At 34.6% G+C, this 21,285-nt stretch overlaps 1 protein-coding gene across 6 annotated transcripts in view; it reads right to left on the reverse strand.

Annotated features, from left to right (window-relative positions):
- Positions 1-21,285, reverse strand: part of DMD (dystrophin) — a 2,144,556-nt gene that overhangs the window by 523,527 nt on the left and 1,599,744 nt on the right. For all 6 annotated transcript variants that reach the window (XM_047764837.1, XM_047764839.1, XM_047764840.1 and 3 more), the window contains one exon: positions 4,398-4,587. In XM_047764837.1, coding sequence (XP_047620793.1) covers positions 4,398-4,587 — 190 coding nt within the window. The remainder of the gene's footprint in view (positions 1-4,397; positions 4,588-21,285) is intronic.

Genomic DNA, 21,285 nt, shown 5'->3' on the forward strand with positions numbered 1-21,285 from the left:
AGACTGTGACCTCAGAAAGAGACAGGACAGAGGATTCTCACCCTCAGCAACGGAGCCTAAAGAGCTACCACAGACCTTTGGATCCATACTCATTAAATTGATTATGCCACCTAGGATTCTGTCTGAACTGAGTTTGAAAAGCATCTCTATAATCATGTTTGTAATGCTAGTCCTAACACCATACTAGGTATCTAACAGGTGTTTAGTAGAGCTGATGAAGTAATCAAAGTTCTTAGGGAAATTATATATATATACAAGTTTTACATATCCAAAATGGTAGGCAGACATCACTAAGCAAAAGAAAAATATCGAGATGAACTTTAATAACCTTCACACACCAATCAAGGCAGAAAGATTAGAAAATGTATTTTATATGTATATAAAACTCAATTCAAATTATAGCAACAGAAAGGAATAAACATAGGATCTTAGTTTCTTAGAATTAGGAATCCTCAGATTATGTCTCTCTTCTCAAATGCCGCAAGACCTGTGATGATCCAATTTATTCGGGATACTAATTTTGCTACCGAGATTGCATTTTTCCTTCTTCCTTTGGGATTAACCAGCAGGCCAAGAAATGTTGTGAGCAACACTGAAGAAGCTACTTCCCCCAATTTAAATAAGACATTAGAAATCTAAGATACCTTAATCAATTTCCATGTGTGCTCTGATGTACAATTCAAAGTTTATCAACCTTGTCTCTCTGGAAGTGTTCTATTTAATAGAACATTTCTATGATAGGTAGGGGTTTTGAGAGGAGACATAAGTTAAAAAAATGAAATTAGAGGCAAGAGTGAGCTGAAAGATATGACCTACATCACAGATGAGGAAATCTCAAATATTAACTTCTCTCTTGCTGAGAAAAAGATCCTAATGACTCCGCCTTTATAACCGTCTATCCCCACCACGTACCCATACCCACACCTTCTTTACAAGCTGCTAATATAATTATCTCTTAGGGGTGCTTAGAGAACCAGTTAAGATTGTTGAAATTCTTGTAAAATATTAGCATAAATGCAGAATCTTTCTATTTTCAGTTAGTTATACATGGTTTTATGTTAGAACTTAGAACTGTAACCATCTTTATCAATTTTCTGAGGCCCAAAGCAGGAAAGGTTTTGGACACAGGAAGAAGCTGATTCAATTATGAATACATTTCCTCAATTTAAGAATAAATTTGCAATTAAAAAAATTTTCAAATGTCACCTCTTAGGGTCTATATTGTACTCTATAAAAAATCTACTGGCTTTAAGGTTCCAGTTATACTGTCAGAAATAATTACTTATAAGAAAAATCTTCTCATCCTAAAGTACAAGGACAAATACAACGACCTTGCTTTTAGTAAAGCAAGTAAATAACATTTTTTCTAATATAAGGAAGAAACTTTAATGGCTTTCAGAGTGGAATTAATCAGGCTAATTCCATTCAGGAAGCATATGCTTCATAATACATGTATGCTTATCAAACCTAGGAATTGTAATTATTTCTGGGAGAATTAAACATCCTATGAAGTGGATGATAAACAGTGATAGTAAGGTAGTCTAGCAAGAGCTGGAGTTTCTATATATAGAAAAACTGATTGACAGTCACAGAGAAAAACCTATTTTGTGAAGGTTTTCACCCCCTGTCTCGGTTCAGCAGGCATCTGTATAAAGTAAAACATCAACGGTCTTGGGTAGGCAGATATATTGGAATCTTTTGGGAGAGTTTTTGCTCTGGCTGGGCATTTGGAGTTTCCTTTTTTAATATGTAAGAACTATTCTTTCTATACAGCATGAATCAAACAATGAATATAATGCTACTAGCTTCTTCAAACAAAGTGAAAAGGCATACTGTTATACTTTATTCCTTCACACATATTATAGAAAATTCATTTCATTCAAAATAAAAAAAATCATCTTCAGAGGGAAAAAAGCAAACACTTCCATTTAGCTGAAATACTGAAACTGCATGGTAGGCATTTGGTTTTATTTACTTTCAAGCTAGGCGTTTCCATTTGTTGCTTTTAAATCCCAGTATATTGATTCAATTCTATCAGTTGAAATGTGCAATTAATAATAATCAATAGTTTCAGTAGTTTAGAGTTTTTGCCATGACATCTTCAAATCTTTCATCAAAAGATCATTATTCAGCCATCTAATTGAAAATCAGAGCTGGCTATAAATGTCATTCCTATCCATAAAATGTAGTTTCAACCTCAGGCAACTGGAATTTATAGAAGACACATTATTAACCAAGAGGGAATGAGAAAATCATCTCTGTTTTAAAATAACAGTGGAATCTTAGTTAGTCCTATAATAGTTAAGGGGAAAATTTTATATCTAAGGTTTTCAGGGACTCTCAGGGAGTTTTATATAGCTTTTAAAAATAAATACATTTTTATGAGTAATGTAGAAAAAAACTAAGAAAGTTTCCTCAGCATAATTTCCAACTCTTTTTGAAAGAGAGATCAGAAATCTAAATGCAAAATGTACTTTATTATCCACTCTTTCATAGTAAGTATAGTTAGGAAACACTACAATTTTTTTTCTTTAATGTTTCAGAATGCAGTTTCTCAGGATTAGAAGTTTATGTATGAATTTGCATTGTATAGTATTGTACATATAAATGTATAGGAGATATATTAACATATCCTTATTTTACCCTACATCAATAAGACTTATTCATTAATTTAAGAAATATTTCATTAAATCCCAATTATAAAATTGAGTTGCTGGATTAATCTTTATTTTTAAAAAGGATTCTGCTAAAAAATCCACTTACAGTTTTACTCTTTACTATAGCAGACAAGAATATGTGAATCCACGCATTTATTAAAATTCTAGGGTGGCTTTATGGGCATTGACAAGGAGGAATACAATTTTATTTATGAAATCTCCTAAGTCAAATATGCTACAGCAGCACATTTCCTAACCATTTATCTAAGAGAGTGACCAAAAAAAACTAACTTTATGCTGCATTTACATTCTCAATCCATGGGAGACATTTGCAAAGATAAAGTTAGGTATTGTTCTAAACAATGTCCAAATGACCAAACTAACTCAACACATATTGTAGAGAAGCAAGTGGGGTTTGAGGAGAGTGATAAAGCAAGAATGAGAATTTCGAGAAGCTATAAATTGCTACTGTCATCTACTCTTATACATAAGTGTGTCAAAGTAGATCAAGTCTCCTATCAAAACAGAAGATGGAAAACAAGGAGGGGAGGAACTTAGCTTATGACGATTTGGTTTTGGAATTATTTTTCAACTTAGGATACACTATCACTTTTTTCATTCTAATTTTAAAATATTGGAAAAGTGATGGTAGTCCCAAAAATGGATCAAATAATTATAACACTCCAAATTTTATTTTTAATACTAGTAAATTTCCAATATAAACTCAGAAAACTCAATTATACTTAATAAAGTTCCATTATAGGTCAAGAAAATTATATCAGGCACCGAAAATTAACATCAGGAGCTTTCTTACAGAATATGGTTCTCACCAAGATTTCAAGTAAACAAAACTACCTGAAATTTCTGTTTTCGCTGTTTATGTATATGAAACTTTACAGCAATAATTTTGTTTCTGAGAAAAACAATTGTCTGAAAATTGTATGATCATCAACTATGACAAATTTAGCCATCTCGTTTTTATTTTCACAGATCATATTATGAAGAATGCTACAAAATGCCAGATTAACATTTCAAAATGTATTGGAAAGTAATGAAGGGAAACTGATTCATTTAGCAATGCTAAATAAAACAGACAATTCATACAGATGCTTTCCCTGTAAAATGTTAAATAAACACACAAAAATGGCAACTTTTTAAAATTTAATAAACCAATCCCTTATTTATTTCCTTGAGCAAAGTTTCTTCTTCCCGAAGCTCTAGTTTTATGTGCAAAATTTTCCTGGTCAAAAACATATACTATTTACAAGACTGTGATCTTTTTTTTTTTTTTTTTTGTCTTTTTGCTATTTCTTGGGCCGTTTCCACGGCATATGGAGGTTCCCAGGCTAGGGGTCGAATCGGAGCTGTAGCTGCTGGCCTACGCCGGAGCCACAGCAACGCAGGATCCGAGCCGCGTCTGCGACCTACACCACAGCTCATGGCAACACCGGATCGTTAACCCACTGAGCAAGGGCAGGGATCGAACCCGCAACCTCATGGTTCCTAGTCGGATTCGTTAATCACTGCGCCACGACGGGAACTCCCAAGACTGTGATCTTAAATGAAATAATAAATGATTTTTCCTTCTCCTTGTTTTTCCTTCTTGCCTGATGCTTAAACATATTGGGCCATGTAAAACAATTGTTTTATTGTGTCCACAGCATACCAATCACAGGAACAAAATCTGAGAATTCTTCAATTGGTTTCACAAGAGTGATAAAGTAGAAATGCTTAACTTACTTGCCATTGTTTCATCAGCTCTCTGACTCCCTTGGAGTCTTCCAGAAGTCTCTCCTTATGGGTAGCATCCTGTAGGACGTTGGCAGTTGTTTCAGCCTCTGTAAGCCAGGCAAGAAACTTCTCCAAATCCAGGGGGAACTGTTGCAGTAATCTATGAGTTTCTTCCAAAACAGTCTCTCGCTCACTCAATCTGCAGAGGAATAAATGTTCAGATGTCATCCTCCTCAATCAGAATGGTGTGCCTAGTGAATACCACAAAAAGAGCAAAGTCAAAGGGCACAAACTGTAATAAACCAACAATGAGGTGAGTTGTTGATAAAATGCCTCTTAAAACTTCAACAACTAGAAAAGCATGTATGTGTGTGTGTATTTGGGTGTTTTGATTTTGAAGACTTTTGAAAGTTCATGTATGAACTTTCCAAAAAAAATCTTTAAAAAAACTTTTTAGCTTTTTCTGGAAAATTTTGAAAGCTTATGTTAATATGCTGCAAAAGTTTAAGCTAATCTTTAGAGGTAACCCCCCAAAATTTGTATACCATGCTTATCTTTGATGTCACCTGAGGCAGGAAACCAGGATTAGATAGGCCAGGAGAAACTCAGAATAGAAAGATGAACACTGAAGGAAGAAAGAGAAGGGGATTGGAGAACAAAAGAGAACAAAAAGACTAACAAGTAGAAAAGACACCTATTTCATAGAAGTGATTGTTCAAAATATTATCTTGCTTAACTTTGTTATGTTTTAATAGTTCTAACTTTTGTGTTACCTTTATTTTTCATTACCTGATAGTCATACTACTGAGAATATTTTCCAAAATACGAAGTTTATGTGCACTGGAAAAGTGGAGCCTAAAATCCAGACAGCTCTGTGTTAAAATCCCAATATCCTCTACCAAGTGTGTGACATGGCAAGTTACTTAACCTCTCTGATTTTTCAGTTTCTTATCTGAAATACATATTCCTGTGATGAGAGTGAAAATATAATAACGTGCCTAAAAGCTGAGTGTCTCAGACATTATATGGTCACATGTTATAGTTACTTGAAACTGTGAATCTCCTCTGCCCATACTCCATTCTCATTTCTCTAATCCTTTAGAAGGAATGAACCAAATTCCCTAATGACACAAAAAAATCTAAAAAAAGTATTCATATTTTCTGACAATATATATAATGCATGTATTGTGGATACACACGCATATGGCCTCAGAAAACATCTATAATAATAGCTGGGGAAGGAAAATTGCCTGAGGCAGTAACAGTCCAATCTAAAAAGATTCAGGTAAATTTTGTCTGCAATGAGGAAATTAGTACTCTATTTAGATGCTGTATTTGCCTTCTATTACTACACAAACACTTTCTGGGATTAAACATAAGCTAAAAATGGATTTTTTTTAAAAAAACCCGCACACTTGAATATGATACACACTGCTTGTTAAGATGTGATTGTCAATAATTATGCAAAATTGCAATTTATTTCAGCAGCAACTTTATCATGGGATGTGCAAACCAGGCAATAAACAACTGCCGAGCTAGCGGCAGCAAAGCCCCCGGAAGAGCTGTTTATTCATCATGGGTGAGGTTTTTGCTGAGCATACAGTCTTCCATAGTGTAGTTTCGGTGCTCATACTGGATAAAAATCTTCTGTCTGCATTAACTGGTGGAGGATAGAAGAGCTTTATGAGGATGCAGCTATTGGAAAAAAGGAAGCATTGCACTAAGCTATTTATCAACTCCTAAATAAACTTAAATACTGAACAGCTGAAAGGTGGTGTTCCAGTTGTGAAAATCAGTTAAACTTCGTGGAGTTCAAGGGCTAACCTCAACTTGCTGGATCCCTGCTTATTTAGTTTTCAGCCAAACTGTCAATGCAGGGAGAAAAATCAAAATCGTTATTTGTTTATTTATCTTTTGCTCCGTATGATTTAAAAATTCGGAACCACTGCCGCCAAACTGAGCATCTTAATGTTACAATCTGGCATGAAACCTGCAACATACAGGTTAAAGCATATGTAACTGTTAAAGTCTAACCATTTCTGACCTACAAAAGGGGTAATTTCATTCAGCTCGAGCTAATATTTTAGGTTGGTTTGTGCATTAGAAATCGCTAAAACTTATTCTACCCCCGCCCCCCAATTTGGCGTAAAAATAAGCTGTAACATTGCAGAAGACAAATGCAGAATTAGACACTGATGCATTCTCTAGCATACTCCAAATTCACACAAAATAAAGGGGCCATGTGAAACTATCTCATGGCAGAGTAAAACTTGGAGAATTAGATACTGTGCATTTTATTAGCAGCTTCATCACCATGATGAGCTGCACTGGATGCACCTCAGCTCCTCTATCCTTAAACAAGAAAGCCCACTTACCCTCTGCTTCAGATAAAGTAACTGGGAAAGAAATTTCCAAGAGTTATTTGGAAAATGTGATGCCCATAAATCAGATGAAAGGGTTCTACCGAGACAATGAGATTTCCAGCCAAATCCTACCAATGCGTTTGCTGCTTTGTAAATTAGGCCCTTAGGGAAGAACAATAACTCTTTCAGGACAGTAAGGCACCGTTTTCCTAAACGATACCTTCGTGGTCTGAAATATTGACAACTTCGGGCTGAATATTTTCTAATTTGGAAATACGTTTAAAAAGTTCAGTGGCAGCAATAGCAGAAAATCTCTTTGATCAGCGGTAGGACTGTTATTTCCTGCCTGTGTGGGAGATTTAAGACTACATCCTTTCTCCTGAGATCAATCTATGTACACTGAATTCTTAAATTTTAATTATACCAAGTCTAGGCTAGAAATGAGTCAAGGGTTCTTACATGCTACATTCGTGCATTCAAAATACCTCTGAATGCATGTCATGCTTTAAAATTTTCTATAACCATATGGCTTAAAAGATAAAAATGTAGAATAATGAGAATCATTAAGAAACAAAAAATTGGCTTAGAAAAAAAACTAAAGATCTTGAACATAGCTTATTTTTTTTCAATTCCCCTATCCAGGTTATCCAATTATAGACCCTGGAGAAAATTTGCCTGAACTTGAATTATATTACAAGGACCAGATATCAGAAATAATAATAATGCTTTACAAATATAACCTTCTGCACTGGTTATGTCATTTTTTATATAGCAAATATTAATTATCAGAGATTCCAGCTTTATAATACACAAAAACAGCTGAGAATTTGATGGAGTATGGAATGGGATGGTGATGTCAAACAATTTTATTTATATTTATAATGGCACCATATATCATTGTCTACATGTAAATATAGGCAGTGTGGTACAGTGGCTCTCAAAGTACGGCTACAGCCAGTAACATAAGAGAACCATAAGAAATGCACATTCACAAGCCCTACCCTAGACCTACTGAATGAGAAACTCTGGGTGGAGCCCAGCAAGCTGTTTAACAAGGCTTTCAAGAGATTCTGAGAGATGCCAAAGTTGGAAAATCCCTGCCACTGGAGACAAAACTTTGAGAACTACTGGGGCAGGCTGATGTGCCAGGCTGCCCAGACCCCTCTTCAGGACTGACATATGTTTTGATGTCACTTATAGGACAGCTGCTGGAGGCAGTTGCATCTGATAACTGGTTAATGTCCTGGCTTAAAAGCCTGGCTCCCTGCTCCAATTCAGGTCAACTCAGGAGGAAAGGGGAGGGGAGGAGGGTTGATTGACATTGTGGTTATAACTGAACTAAAGCCCAGCTTCTCCTTATGCCATTTGTGCTTCCTTCATTTTCCTCTCTCATGGGTGTTCATCCTGAGATCACTCTACAAAAAAACAAAAAAAACAAAAGACAACAACAGAAGTTTCCAGATCCCAACTCTGGCATGGGTTCAATCCCTGGTCCAGGAACTTCCACATGCTGTGGGTGTAGCCGAAAGAATTTCCTGCACATTAATTGCTTTCTCAAGACTCTGCCTTCTGCTAAACTTGACCTCATAAACTTAAAAAAATTTTTGAAATATACTTGTTAAGAAATGTGTGTGTGGGAAATATATGATATGACCACTTGCACAGACTGTGGCCTCAGAGACAGGACAGAGGATTCTCACCCTCAGCAATAGAGCCTAAAGAGCTACCACACACCTTTGGTTGCCCTTGAAGGATATCTATAGATAACACAGAGGTGCATCTTCATCCATTAGAAGCAAGAATCTATTGAAGGGGCAAAGTGCTGGAAGCTATACAGCTTAGTACAACCTTGCACCTGCCAGAAAAGGCGCTCATCCAGAGCCAACTCTGCATAAAGGGAGGAATCACAGAAGGCATGTCTTCAGCATCTCCATTTTCTTTTTAAGAAATTATTATCAATAAGGCAATCAAACACTCTGATCTGCTCCCCCCCACCCCACATACACACAATGGTATCTCTGAAGAAATCTCGAAGATTCCAGATTTTATATTATGTTGAATATCACATAATATCACAGATTTTCTATTATGTTGAATTTCTTATGAGTCCACCTAATACATAAAAAGTAAAAGTGGGAGTTCCCATCATGGCACAGCAGAAATGAATCTCACTAGGAACCATGAAGTTGTGGGTTTGATCCCTGGCCTTGCTCAGTGGGTTAAGGATCTGGCGTTGTCGTGAGCTGTGGTGTAGGTCTCAGAGGTGGCCTGGATCCCAAGTTGCTGTTGCTGTGGTGTAGGCTGGCAGCTGTAGCTCTGATTTAACGCCTAGCCTGGGAACCTCCATATACCACAGATGCAGCCCTAAAAAAAAAGGCAAAAAAATAAAAGCAAAAGAGAAAAGGAAAACCTACTAATTTCCAAGATAAGGCTGAAGACCTTAATTAATGTATAGACAATATTCCATGATTAAATACATGGATGGTTGATATTTTATCAGTGCATTGTATTACAGGATTTTATATATATATAATAAAAATAAATATACATTATATATAATCAAAAGAAACAGATACGTTGAATAATTTTAGGGGAAAAAAAGGCTCAATCTGATATAGAAGGCTATTTTGCCCAGGTGTTTCCCAAAGTGTAACAAACTGGGGAAATCCACAGCACTTGGTCTTCTGCTAAATAACAATGTCATCTGTGCCCTGGTATTGTCATGGAGTAACCAGATAAAATACTCTGGATCTTTCTTTCCTGGTTTATTTGCATTTTAATCACTATTGTTTCTTAAAATATTTTTAGGGGAAGGATTACAGGATGACTTTTTTTTTTTTCCTTTTTTGTTGTTAGATATAGATCAGAAAATGAGTACCTTAGCAGCAAGCATTTGGACTTTGGACCAAAACGTTTCTGGCGATGTCACACACTAGTCATAGAACCAGAGTTAGTCTGAAGTTCATTTCTATAATCATAATAGTCTCTAGCGGTTTGCTGGTAAATAAATTAATTGTGTTTTTTTTTTAAATAACTTTATGTTGTCTTGGCAAGGGGCAGCTAGAATTTTATTACCTATGGCTATACAGCTATTCGGAGAATGGATTCCTTTTAATCTCCAGCAATTCTATTAGTAATTTGCACTAATGAAAGGAATGAATCTAAGCAAAACCCTTCAATAGTGCTTGGAGTAGTATCCCATTAGTTCCCTTTTCTAGCATCAATTCTAGGATTGTGGCTTTATCTTTCTTTGGGCAACATCTACTTAGAAATGTGACCCAGGAGGGTTGTGGCAATGAGAGGATGTTTCTCTTTTTCCCTCTGTTACTGAACTCTAAAGTGAGAAATACACTGTCTTTTTAATGTAACTATTGACACAGGGTGTGAGATGAAGGCTCTAAGGTCCAGCACAGAAAATAAATTTTAAAGCTAATGTCTTTATGGCTCTTTAAATATTTAAAAATATATTTAGATTTACTTTCTCACCATTTCAAAAGGGATCCCCAATTTTTTCCACCTACAGTATATTTCTGTTTTCCTTTGTATGCTTCCAGCTGTGTGTTTCATTCCTTCCCAGTGGCTTCAGCCTCTACATGGATTATCTTTAAATCTGAAACTCATTCTTGTTCCTACATGTCTACCAACATCTTGTTCATTAGGTCATCCATGAATCTATTCCATATATGTAATGTGCCAGTATTTATACTTGGTGATGGTGACAACTCAATGAGACATGGACATGGTCTTCAGCATTTAACATATTCAAATCTGGTGGAAGACACAGATAGGTAAACATTTAACTATAGTAATAATATGATTAGGGTCATAGTTCATGTGGATTCCCTACCAGCAGCTCGAATGTAATATGCATCGCATTTTATTCATGAACTTCTGTCTCAATTTGACTAACAAGTGATAAATCTATCTTTTTATGTTTTTTTTTCCTTTTATTATCAAAACAAGTGGAGATCATCTAGCTGGGTTTTATCTCAAAATAAAGTAATTGATGCTCAATAAAAGTTTGCCTAATTGAATAGGTTTTCATAAAAACCAAAAACCTTTTAGATCTATGGCACAGGTTATCACTGTCTTCATTTTTGTTGTTGAGAAGATTGATTCTGAGAGACCCATATAACTTTCTCAAGGTTGCACACAAATAAGTGGCAGAAGTGAGATTAGAGCCCAAGTCTTTCATCTTTTAAAATAAGTTTTTCTAGCTCTGAAAATAGGTATTGGTGTCCACCTCTCTGCGATAGAGTCATTGTAGTAAAAGAAAGAAACATGCAGGGAAGTTGATGCTACTGAATCCTCGCCTTCATTTTGGAGCATAAATTTTATCTACTTGTTATTTTACCATAAGTGACATTATTCAAACACATAAACACCTACCCAGACGGAACCTACAAATGCAAAGATATTATCTCAACAGAACTATAGTAGAAAGATCTAGCTAGTCTTTGCTTCAAAACAAAACAACAACAAAAAATCCACTTTCAACGCAAATTTGCTGGTTTGCTGTTCACTGACATATGAATTAATGAGGTTTTCATCTCCTTTCTCCTGAGGTCTGGTACTAAATTACTCAAACTCTCCAGAGTTAATTGGAAACCATGACCTAAATGTTCCCAAAGTATAGCTGATTAGTTCTCAGAAAACCCATTCCCATCTTCTGTCACCCCAGACAACACAGGATGACTTTTTAACATGTGCAAAAGCAACACACCTGCATGAAAAATAGATTAGTTCTCTAAAGATAAACCAGTTTTGAAGCTATCTATTTAAATGTCTTTCAATGAAACAGACATTCTACTTAAAAAAAAAAAAAAATATATATATATATATATATATATATATATATATATATCACCTGAACTTTATCTCTGGATAGTAAGAGAGTATAGGCATTATTAATCATGTAAGGAATTTTAAAAGACACATTTCATCTTTTTCATTTTTTTAACCCTATGGATGATATAAAAATTGAGATTTGTGCAATATATCACTGGAGAAGAACCATAATTATATACTTTACACCTAAAAGCATTGGGATATTTCTGAAAAGAATATATTAGGAGGTAATAGTAAAAATGTACTTTGTATGATTCTTTGCATTATTCACTTCATTTATGTTTCAGTCATTTATCACTAAGAAAAATTAGTTGATAAAAGGAAAATACAAAGTATTATGAATGAGTACAGTATTCAACATATATATATATTTTCCTATCTTGGACTGTTAACAAAGATTAACATTCTTTAATCTAAGATCTGTATCTTACATTTTTCTATTGATACAATAGCTAAGGGATGTCAGGAATAAGTGATTGCATTTGGTTTGGTTTATATACAGAGACTCAAAATATTATTTTGGATATTTATAGAACTGTAAAATACCTTTAGAAAAAAATATACTACCTTCCAGATGAACACAAACTTACATTGGAGTTGGGTTTACAAAAGTGGACATGATTTCTACTCTAAATATATCCTCTATGGTTAGTATAATGTGAATCTTTAAGTTGCTTTTGATTATGTGTTCATCTTTAAAAGATATATTCCCTAATTGTTGATAAACTAGATTATCTTTCTTCTCTCCTAAAAGGATATATGAAAACTAGTGCACAAATCAATTAAAAAGATGAGCCTAGGATCTTCTCTTAGAAGCCTCATAAGACTGTGCAGTCAAACAAATATGCATTTCCATATCAATAACTTAGAGATAAAGAGTATGGTAGATTGTTAGATGCTGTTATACAATATTCAGAAGATGGTAAGGAGGGTTGGTTCAATTTTCTAAGACCAAAGGCAATATATAGCAGATTCCCTTTAAAAGGAAATAAGTGGCTAAAAACTTCATTGATATAAACTTATAATTGAAGTCTCTCAATGGAATTTAGAAATATGAATGATTTCATCAATCCTGATATGAACTTCAAGTTATAGTCTCTAAATATTTGTGACGTTTATTACCCAATTCCTCACTCAGAGCTCTCTTTTGGTTAATAATGCACTCTTGAGAGTCCTTTAAATTCAACATTTATTGTTAAGAGTATTTTGCACTAAAACAATGCTCTTCAGTTTTCAAGTTCTTCCATGTATATTTTCTCCTTTGATACATTGTTAAACAACTTGCTGAGGTTAATGGGGCAGGTTGTTATTATGACCACCATTTGATAGATGAGAAACTTAACTTTGAGAGATGCTGGGCGAGTTTCCGAAGTGGTAAAACTTGAAACACCTAATCTAGTCTGCTCTGACAATTACCTCTCAAAGTAGAATTGCCAATTTCCCTATGAGGTAAATATAATAGATTTTCTTTCTCTCACATTTTTTTACAAGAAAATCAAACACTTCACATGTTTCTTTCTTAAAATTTTTACAGTAAAATAAATATGTTTGAATAATGCCAGCTGAGAAATGAATTAGTCTCTCAAAATTACTCAGTCTTGGTAGATTCTAAATAAAAAATGCCATTTTAATTTTGAGCCTCTTTTAATGACTCAGATATGATTTATAAGACTTGCAGGATTACAAATAACTTGAGCTAATTAAAACTGATGATCAAAATAAAGATTTAAACTTTCTTACTTCCTTCCTTTTAATTACTATAGGGAGAAACTGCATTTAAAAGAACTAGATATTCTGAAATGTACTGATGGCCTTTTATAAGATCAATTCAAATTTATGAAGAACAGTCATAAATTAAGGATTTATTTTTTCAATTAAAATTACAACACTAAAGGAATGAAATTGAGGGCTGTACGTGCTTTCAATAATCCTCTCACTTATGAATGCACCACTTAAAAAAAGTCTCTATATCTTCACCATCATTATTATCATCAACTTGCTGTAAATGCCTTGAGGACAAGGATTCATACCACAGTTTCTGATATTTAATGGACATTCCATAAATTCAATTAAAATCAATAAGCCTGCTAGGAACCAGTCACAGCTTCTAAAAAGGAGAAGGTCACAATCTCTTGTTTTTAAAAGACTTATAAATTAGGATTATTTCTTGGTGTGAATTTACTGAATAACAGTTCTTATTTGTAGAGAATTTTAAAGTTTATACATTGCTTTCACATACATTATTTCAGCTGAACCTCACAATAATCCATAGATACCATCTTTGTATATATAGAGAAATTATTATATAATAAACTAGTATTCAGTTGTAACTAAGATGTTTAAAAATGAGAATGGCAATTCTGTGACTAAAATTATGTTTTGCTTTGTAGAAGTGTGGATAGTAAATCTTCAGAACTTTGTATCTTTCATTGAGCTTTGTACTAGCAGTGAAAGTGAAATGGTGGACTGGCAACATATTGCCTTTAACTGTCAATAACAATGTATTTTTTGGAAAAAAAATTAAGTGTTCTCCTCCAAAGAATTTCTTTCAGTGTATTTTTAGGTGCACTGAAAAAATAGAGCACATAACATACCTTCAGTCAAAGTGAATCTATTGCATTGGCATATTTTCCAACTGCCTATAAGTTTGACCCTGGTTCAGAGGCAGCACATACTAAAAGGGGCTTAAAAGTCATCCTGTCCAGGCACCCATTTGGCTCTGTGACCCAGGACATTCCTACCCTCCCTGCTTTGCATCATTCTTATATTTGAATAGGTTCATGTTCTGTCAAAAACATCCAGGATGTCGGAGATGAGAAAAGAACCTTGTGGCAAAGCACAAGAGATCTTCCTTTACCACTTGACACTGATCTATTAATTCACATCCTTTGTGTAAAAGCATGAAATGGTTTCTAAACCACGTAATTTACCCTGCATCCTGCATCCAACTTATTCATAGGAATATAATGAAAGACCTTGTCAAATGCCCTGATGAAATGCAAATAAACTGCTGCATTCTGCTTACCAGTCTAAAAGTTCTTTAATGTAAAAAAGATATTTTGCCTCAAACATATAGATAATATAGGGTTTTTTTAAGATCTGTTTACATTTGTAATTATGTTTGTTTTACTAAATACCTGGCTCATCTCTTTAATAGGTTCATATTTCTCTTATAGACTCACCATTTTAAATGTCTTGGGTAGCTACAATAATATCTTCTGTGATTTTAATATAGAATTCGACTGCATTTGTCAACACTAGTAAGAAAGCAATTAATAGAGCTATGAAAGGGGTGTCATCATCACCCTTCTGTAGCAACCAGGACATTCAACAAAAATAGTAGAAATAGATTATAACTGCAGTGATAATCACAGAATTTTTAAAGAATTTGCAAGACAATCCAACAGATCTTAAATGTTTGCTCATTTCATTCAGTCTTATAAAAATGTCAACTGGATCACCATGAAATAGGTTAGGTTCTCAGAGAATACTGTTATTTCATTAATCCAGAGGTCAGTTCTTATCTGAAAAAAAAAATTTGACCAAATTTTACAGAGGACACAACAGAGGCATTCTGGAAATTGAGGGAGGTTTTGACTAACAGTGATTGAAGAGTGCTTCTGGCATTCCATGGGAAGGGGCTGGAAACATAGAATTTATATCTAACAAAACACTGTTCATATGATCCAGCAACTCTACTGCTGGGCATATATCTAGACAAACCTTTCATTGAAAAAGATACATGCACCCTATGTGCACTATTCATGACAGCTAAGACATGGAAACAACCTAAATGTCCACTGACAGATGAATGGATTAATAATATGTGGTACATACATACAATGGACTATATTACTCAGCCGTAAAAAAGACAAACTAATGCCATTTGCAGCAACATGGATGGAACTAAGGACTCTCATACTAAGTGAAGTACGTCAGAAAAAAAAGAGATAAATACCATATGATACCACTTATTTGTGGAATCTAAAATATGGAGCAGATGATCCTATCTAAAAATACCAAACAAACAAACAAACAAAAAAAAAACAGAAATAGATCACGGCCAAGAAGAGCAGACTTGGAGTTCCCAAGTGGGAAAGGGGAGGGAGTGGGATATATGGGCATTTGGGGGGTTTTTTGGATGCAAACTGTTATATTTGGAATGGATAGGCAATGGGGTCTTACTATACAGCACAGGGAAATGTGTGATTGGGTCACTTTGTTGTACAACAGCACTTGATAAAACATTGTAAACCAACTATACTTTAATAATAATAATAAAGAAACATTGTCTCAAGTCCCACAGTACTCTCCAATGTCCCACTGGCTACTTACATAGGGGAAACCCTGTTTATAAACACCTGAACCTGGAACTTAATTTTACATACAAATGTAAAATACTTTTGTCAAGGTTTTAATCCACACTGAATTTTTCATAAATGCAACTAATCACCATGAAAATCCAAGGAAATTTTTCCATTGTGTTGTTAAGAATTTTGTCAAAAGTTGTTCAGCATTTTGGAAAACTACACTATGGATGGCCAATGCCACTCAGTTATTTGAGACCCCATACAACACATTGATGTCACTCCACATGTGTTGATATTATATTCACTGAATAGTCAACTAGAAACTTCCCTTGTGTTCTGGTGTGATCCTGGCTGAATAATTAAATATTGAAATACATATTATTTTATTATAACTGACTCATATTTCTCTTTAAAATCAATGCATCACTTTAAAAATGTGTCTGTAGGTAGCATATGTTATTGACAAATTTTAATTTATGACAGTAAATAAGGTATTTCAAAGTATTTGTTATAAGAAATAAAGGGGTTGGCATTGAACCTGAGAAGGTTGAAAACCAATGATATAGAGCTAAAGGGAAATTTCAAGATGAGGATATTATATTGAAAATAAACAGAATTTTTAAAAGCGAGAATGAGGATATTTTCCCCTTGTGCATCCAATTTTTGATCCTTACAGCTCTGTACAGAACAGAATTGTATTTTAAAAATTGCTTGCTTTTACAGCCAGCTGTGACTACCGGTGAGCCGGAGGTCTATCTCATATGGGAACCTGAATTAAAAAGAGCCAGGCCTTTAGTCAGTTCAGAGCCCACATTCTTGATTACATTTGACACAATAATCATCATCATATCTTAAGACTCAAATCAGCCTGACAGTGCTCAACTCAGGGCTGCTTCTCCCAATTAGCTGAAAATTGCAGCCCAACTCATCTTCTAGGGAATAAGTTTACATTTACAATTTTGCTCTGGTGAAAAGGCAATGAACATGATGGAAAGAGCAAATCAACATTCTAACTTATACAATAACTACTTTAAGTTCACTAACTCTGGTAAACCTGTTTTGACAGGAATGAAAAAGTAAAAGCTTTTTTGATATTATTATTTTTTTAAAATACACAAAGCTTAAGATAACTAGAGTTTGGATCAGAAAGTGGGAAATAAACACATACAGTGAATATTTTTAAAAATTATTTTCCAAATGAGAGTGTTCAGGAGGGATTGTCTTTTATGTAAAAGATATTAATATATCGTATACTAATATAATCTGTAATTAATGGATAGCTATATGTTAGTTGTAAATGAAAAATAACTAGATATTAGGGTCCTAAGGAATGAATTTCCATTAAGATGCTAACTCAAGAAAAATGTGTGACACAAATATTATTCTACATATCTGGTTCAAAGTCACTTTTATATTTCTAGGGGAAAAGTAATCAAGGAGATTTTTGTGCATTTTATTTCCTTAACCATAATACATTCAGACCTGGATAAAGGCAGTGTGCATACACTATGGAAAAAAATGAACAATAGCAAAGTAGTCCTACTTCACAGCAGCTTCCAGATGGCTGTGCTGAAGATGTGCTCAGAGAAACAATGCCCTTATATACCACTTTCTAAGTGGATAATTGCTCAGAGTCAGAAGAGAGAATTCTACAGATGAGACAATGAGGAGTCTAACAAAGTGAAAAATAAAAATGCTGAGACACCAAAGAACTGGAAAAGCAAGAAGATGCTGGAGGAGTTGAGACACAAGGCATTTTCTAGCCACAGGGGCTGGGGGATATATGGGCAGGAATAGGAATATAAGACCTGACAAAATGTAAGACCCAGAGGAAGCAAATGAGGAAGATAATGGAGAAATACCAATGGAGGCTGAAATGCAGATAAAAGGGAAAAGGGAGGGGGGCAAATTTGGGGGACAGGTGCACAGAAGTTGGAACAAAAACAAATTTGAAAGAAGGCACAGTAAAGACAATGCTTCTTTGAGTTTTATTTCCCCCAAACATCCCTATTCACCCAAAGCTGAGTATTTCTTCCAAGACTCCACATTATGAACATCCTTAATTTATGAATATCCCTGAAGAAGAAATACTTATCTTTCTTTTCTTATAGTATGGCCATATTTACATGGGATTTAGGATGGATTTTTAAAGGGTAGTTTTTGATGCAATTTTTAATCCTTGTGTGGGAAATAAGCCAAGGCTGAATGAATGAATGTTCACCTATTACATATATTCATTTATTGTATTTATACTATATATAACATCATTTAAATTAGCTTTGGCCCAAATTTTTATGATGTGCCTTACTGACAAAAGATAATATTAACGCAACACAATGAATTAATTGATGTCTTTCTTCTTTAAGATTAATCAACAATTTGAGTATTGCAAGCAACATTCCATAGGCTGAGTACACCTTTGGAAAACAAAGTTCACATTTTATGTTGTAAGAGAAGTTAAATCTTTGAAGAGTTTGTTTTTGACCTTTAGAAAAAAAAATCCTCAGCTAAGTCAACATTCTTAAAAATTATCTAGAAAAAAGTATACATTCACATTGTTCAAAACAACATCATCCACTGCTATGAGTATCATGAAGTTAACATATACATAGTAAAGTTTCGCAAAAATAATCTGAAATAAGCTTCAGTAAGGAAATACACATATTTAATTCTACTGTCTGTCATTACCATTCGTGTTCTTACAAATTCTAGCAAATCTAATCATAATTAAATGGAATTAGAAATCCTTTGAGTGACTACTACTTATGTTACTGACACCAAATTGTAAAGCATCTGGTTCATTTTAGCACTGGCATGATTTCTCAAATAAAAACAATTTTAAAAATGCTCCTTATTCTCCAAGTCCATGATTTTCTTTTCTATGGAAAGGTTCATTTGTGCCATATATTAGATTCCAGATATGAGTGATATCATCTGGTATTTGTCTTTCTCCTTCTGACTTACTTCACTCAGGATGAGGGTCTCTAGTTCTATCCATGTTGCTGCATATGGCATTATTTCATTCTTTTTGATGGCTGAGTAGTATTCTGTTGTGTATATGTACCACATCTTCCTGATCCAATCATCTATCAGTGGACATTTAGGTTGTTTCCATGTCTTGGCTATTGTGAATAGTGCTGCAATGAACATGCAGGTGCATGTGTCTTTTTCAAGGAAAGTTTTGTCTGGATATATGCCCAAGAGTGGGATTGCTAGATCATATGGTAGTTCTATGTATAGTTTTCTGAGGTACCTCCATACTGTTCTCCATAGTGTTGCACCAGCTTACATTCCCAACAACAGTGCAGGAGGGTTCCCTTTTCTCCACACCCCCTCCAGCACTTGTTATTTGTGGACTTATGAATGATGGCCATTCTGACTGGTGTGAGGTGGTATCTCATGGTAGTTTTGATGTGCATTTCTCTAATAATCAGGGGTGTTGAGCATTTTTTCATGTGTTTGCTGGCCATCTGTATATCTTCCTTGGAGAAGTGTCTATACATGTCTTTTGCTCATTTTTCAATTGGGTTGTTGGTTTTTTTGCCGTTGAGTTGTATAAGTTGTTGTATATTTTAAAGATTAAGCCCTTGTCCGTTGCATCATTTGAAATTATTTTCTCCCATTCTGTAAGTTGTCTTTTTGTTTTCCTTTTGGTTTCCTTTGCTTTGCAAAAGCTGCCAGTTTGATTAGGTCCCATTGGTTTACTTTTGCTTTAATTTTTGTTGCTTTGGGAGACTGACCTCAGAAAACATTTGCAAGGTTGATGTCATAGAATGTTTTGCCTATGTTCTCTTCCAGGAGTTTGATGGTATCTTGTCTTATGTTTAAGTCTTTAAGCTGTTTTATTTTTTGTGCATGGTGTGAGGGTGTGTTCTAGTTTCACTGATTTGCATGCAGCTGCCCAGGTTTCCCAGCAAAACGTGCTGAAAAGGCTGTCTTTTTCCCATTTTATGTTCTTGCCTCCTTTGTCAAAGATTAATTGACCATAGGTGTCTGGGTTTATTTCTGGGTTCTCTATTCTGTTCCGTTGGTCTGTATGTCTGTTTTGGTACCAGTACCACACTGTCTTGATGACTGGCTTTGTAATATTGCCTGAAGTCTGGGAGTCATGCCTCCTGCTTGGTTTTGTTCCTCAGGATTGCTTTGGCAATTCTGGGTCCTTTCCACAGAAAAGAAAATCACGGACTTGGAAAATAGACTTGTGGTTGCCAAGGGGGAGGGGGAGGGAGTGGGATGGATTTGGAGCTTGGGTTTAATAGATGCAGACTATTGCCTTTGGAATGGATTACCAATGAAATCCTGCTGTGTAGCACTGGGAACTATGTCTCATCACTTATGATGGAGCATGATAATGTGAGAAAAAAGAATGTGTACATGTATGTGTAACTGGGTCAGCATGCTGTACAGTAGAAAAAAAATAATGTATTGGTGAAATTTTAAAAAAATAATATAAAATCCCAAATTAGCCAAAAACAGAAAAAAATGCTCTTTAGATTTTGTCATTTAAATAAGACCTTAAATGATTCATCAACTGATTTTTCTATAGTTAATTTTAAGGTATATCCTGGTGACAATACTGATAATGGCACAACACTTTAAAACCCCACACAAGTAGATACTCAATACAAGTACGTGACTTTCCTATTATTGTTTATTCAGGTAACTGTAGTTATGAATTGCTTTTGCTAGCCACAAAATGAGAGTTAAGTTTTTTATCCAATTTTTCTTTTGTTATAGGAGCCCTATGAGTGTGAAGAAATAAAGTTTACCACACCAAAATCAGTGCAAGGGGAGAGACCAGTTCACGGGGTAACAGTAATACATCTCATTTGGAAACATCCTTGAGGAGCACCTCTGAGAGCTTCATTGACATAGGATAAAGTGGCACATCTAGGTAAGATGGAAACCATTCAGAATGACCATGCTTCCAAGTTTGATCTACCTGTTCACTTCTTGGTGTAAATGAAATTGTTGAATTTAATTTCAAAAATTTTAGAGTGATTACTTAGAAATCACTGGCTCCCCAAGCAACTTTCTAAAGTTGAGCTCAACCTTTTCACTTCCTTCCTGTCATGACAGAAAACATGGTAAGAGTTTGTTTTTACTGTCCACCTCTCTTAAAGACCACTGCACATGTCACTCACTCACTTTGCTTCTTCAGTAAATGTTTTCAGTAAAAACAATTTGTGGATTAAACTGTTTTTTTAAAAAACTTTTAAAATTATTTGTTGTATCTGTTAGCTTGTGAAAGATTGGAAAGATTTACACCATATGTATTGTTAGGGTTTGGCCATAAATCTATTTCTGTGTCCTATTGGCACTAGGTAAGTTCGTTTAGGTTGTCAAGCATGCATTTGACATTTTTCAAAGTACAAA

This window comes from Phacochoerus africanus, chromosome X (genome assembly GCF_016906955.1).
Source record: "Phacochoerus africanus isolate WHEZ1 chromosome X, ROS_Pafr_v1, whole genome shotgun sequence".
NCBI lineage: Eukaryota > Metazoa > Chordata > Mammalia > Artiodactyla > Suidae > Phacochoerus > Phacochoerus africanus.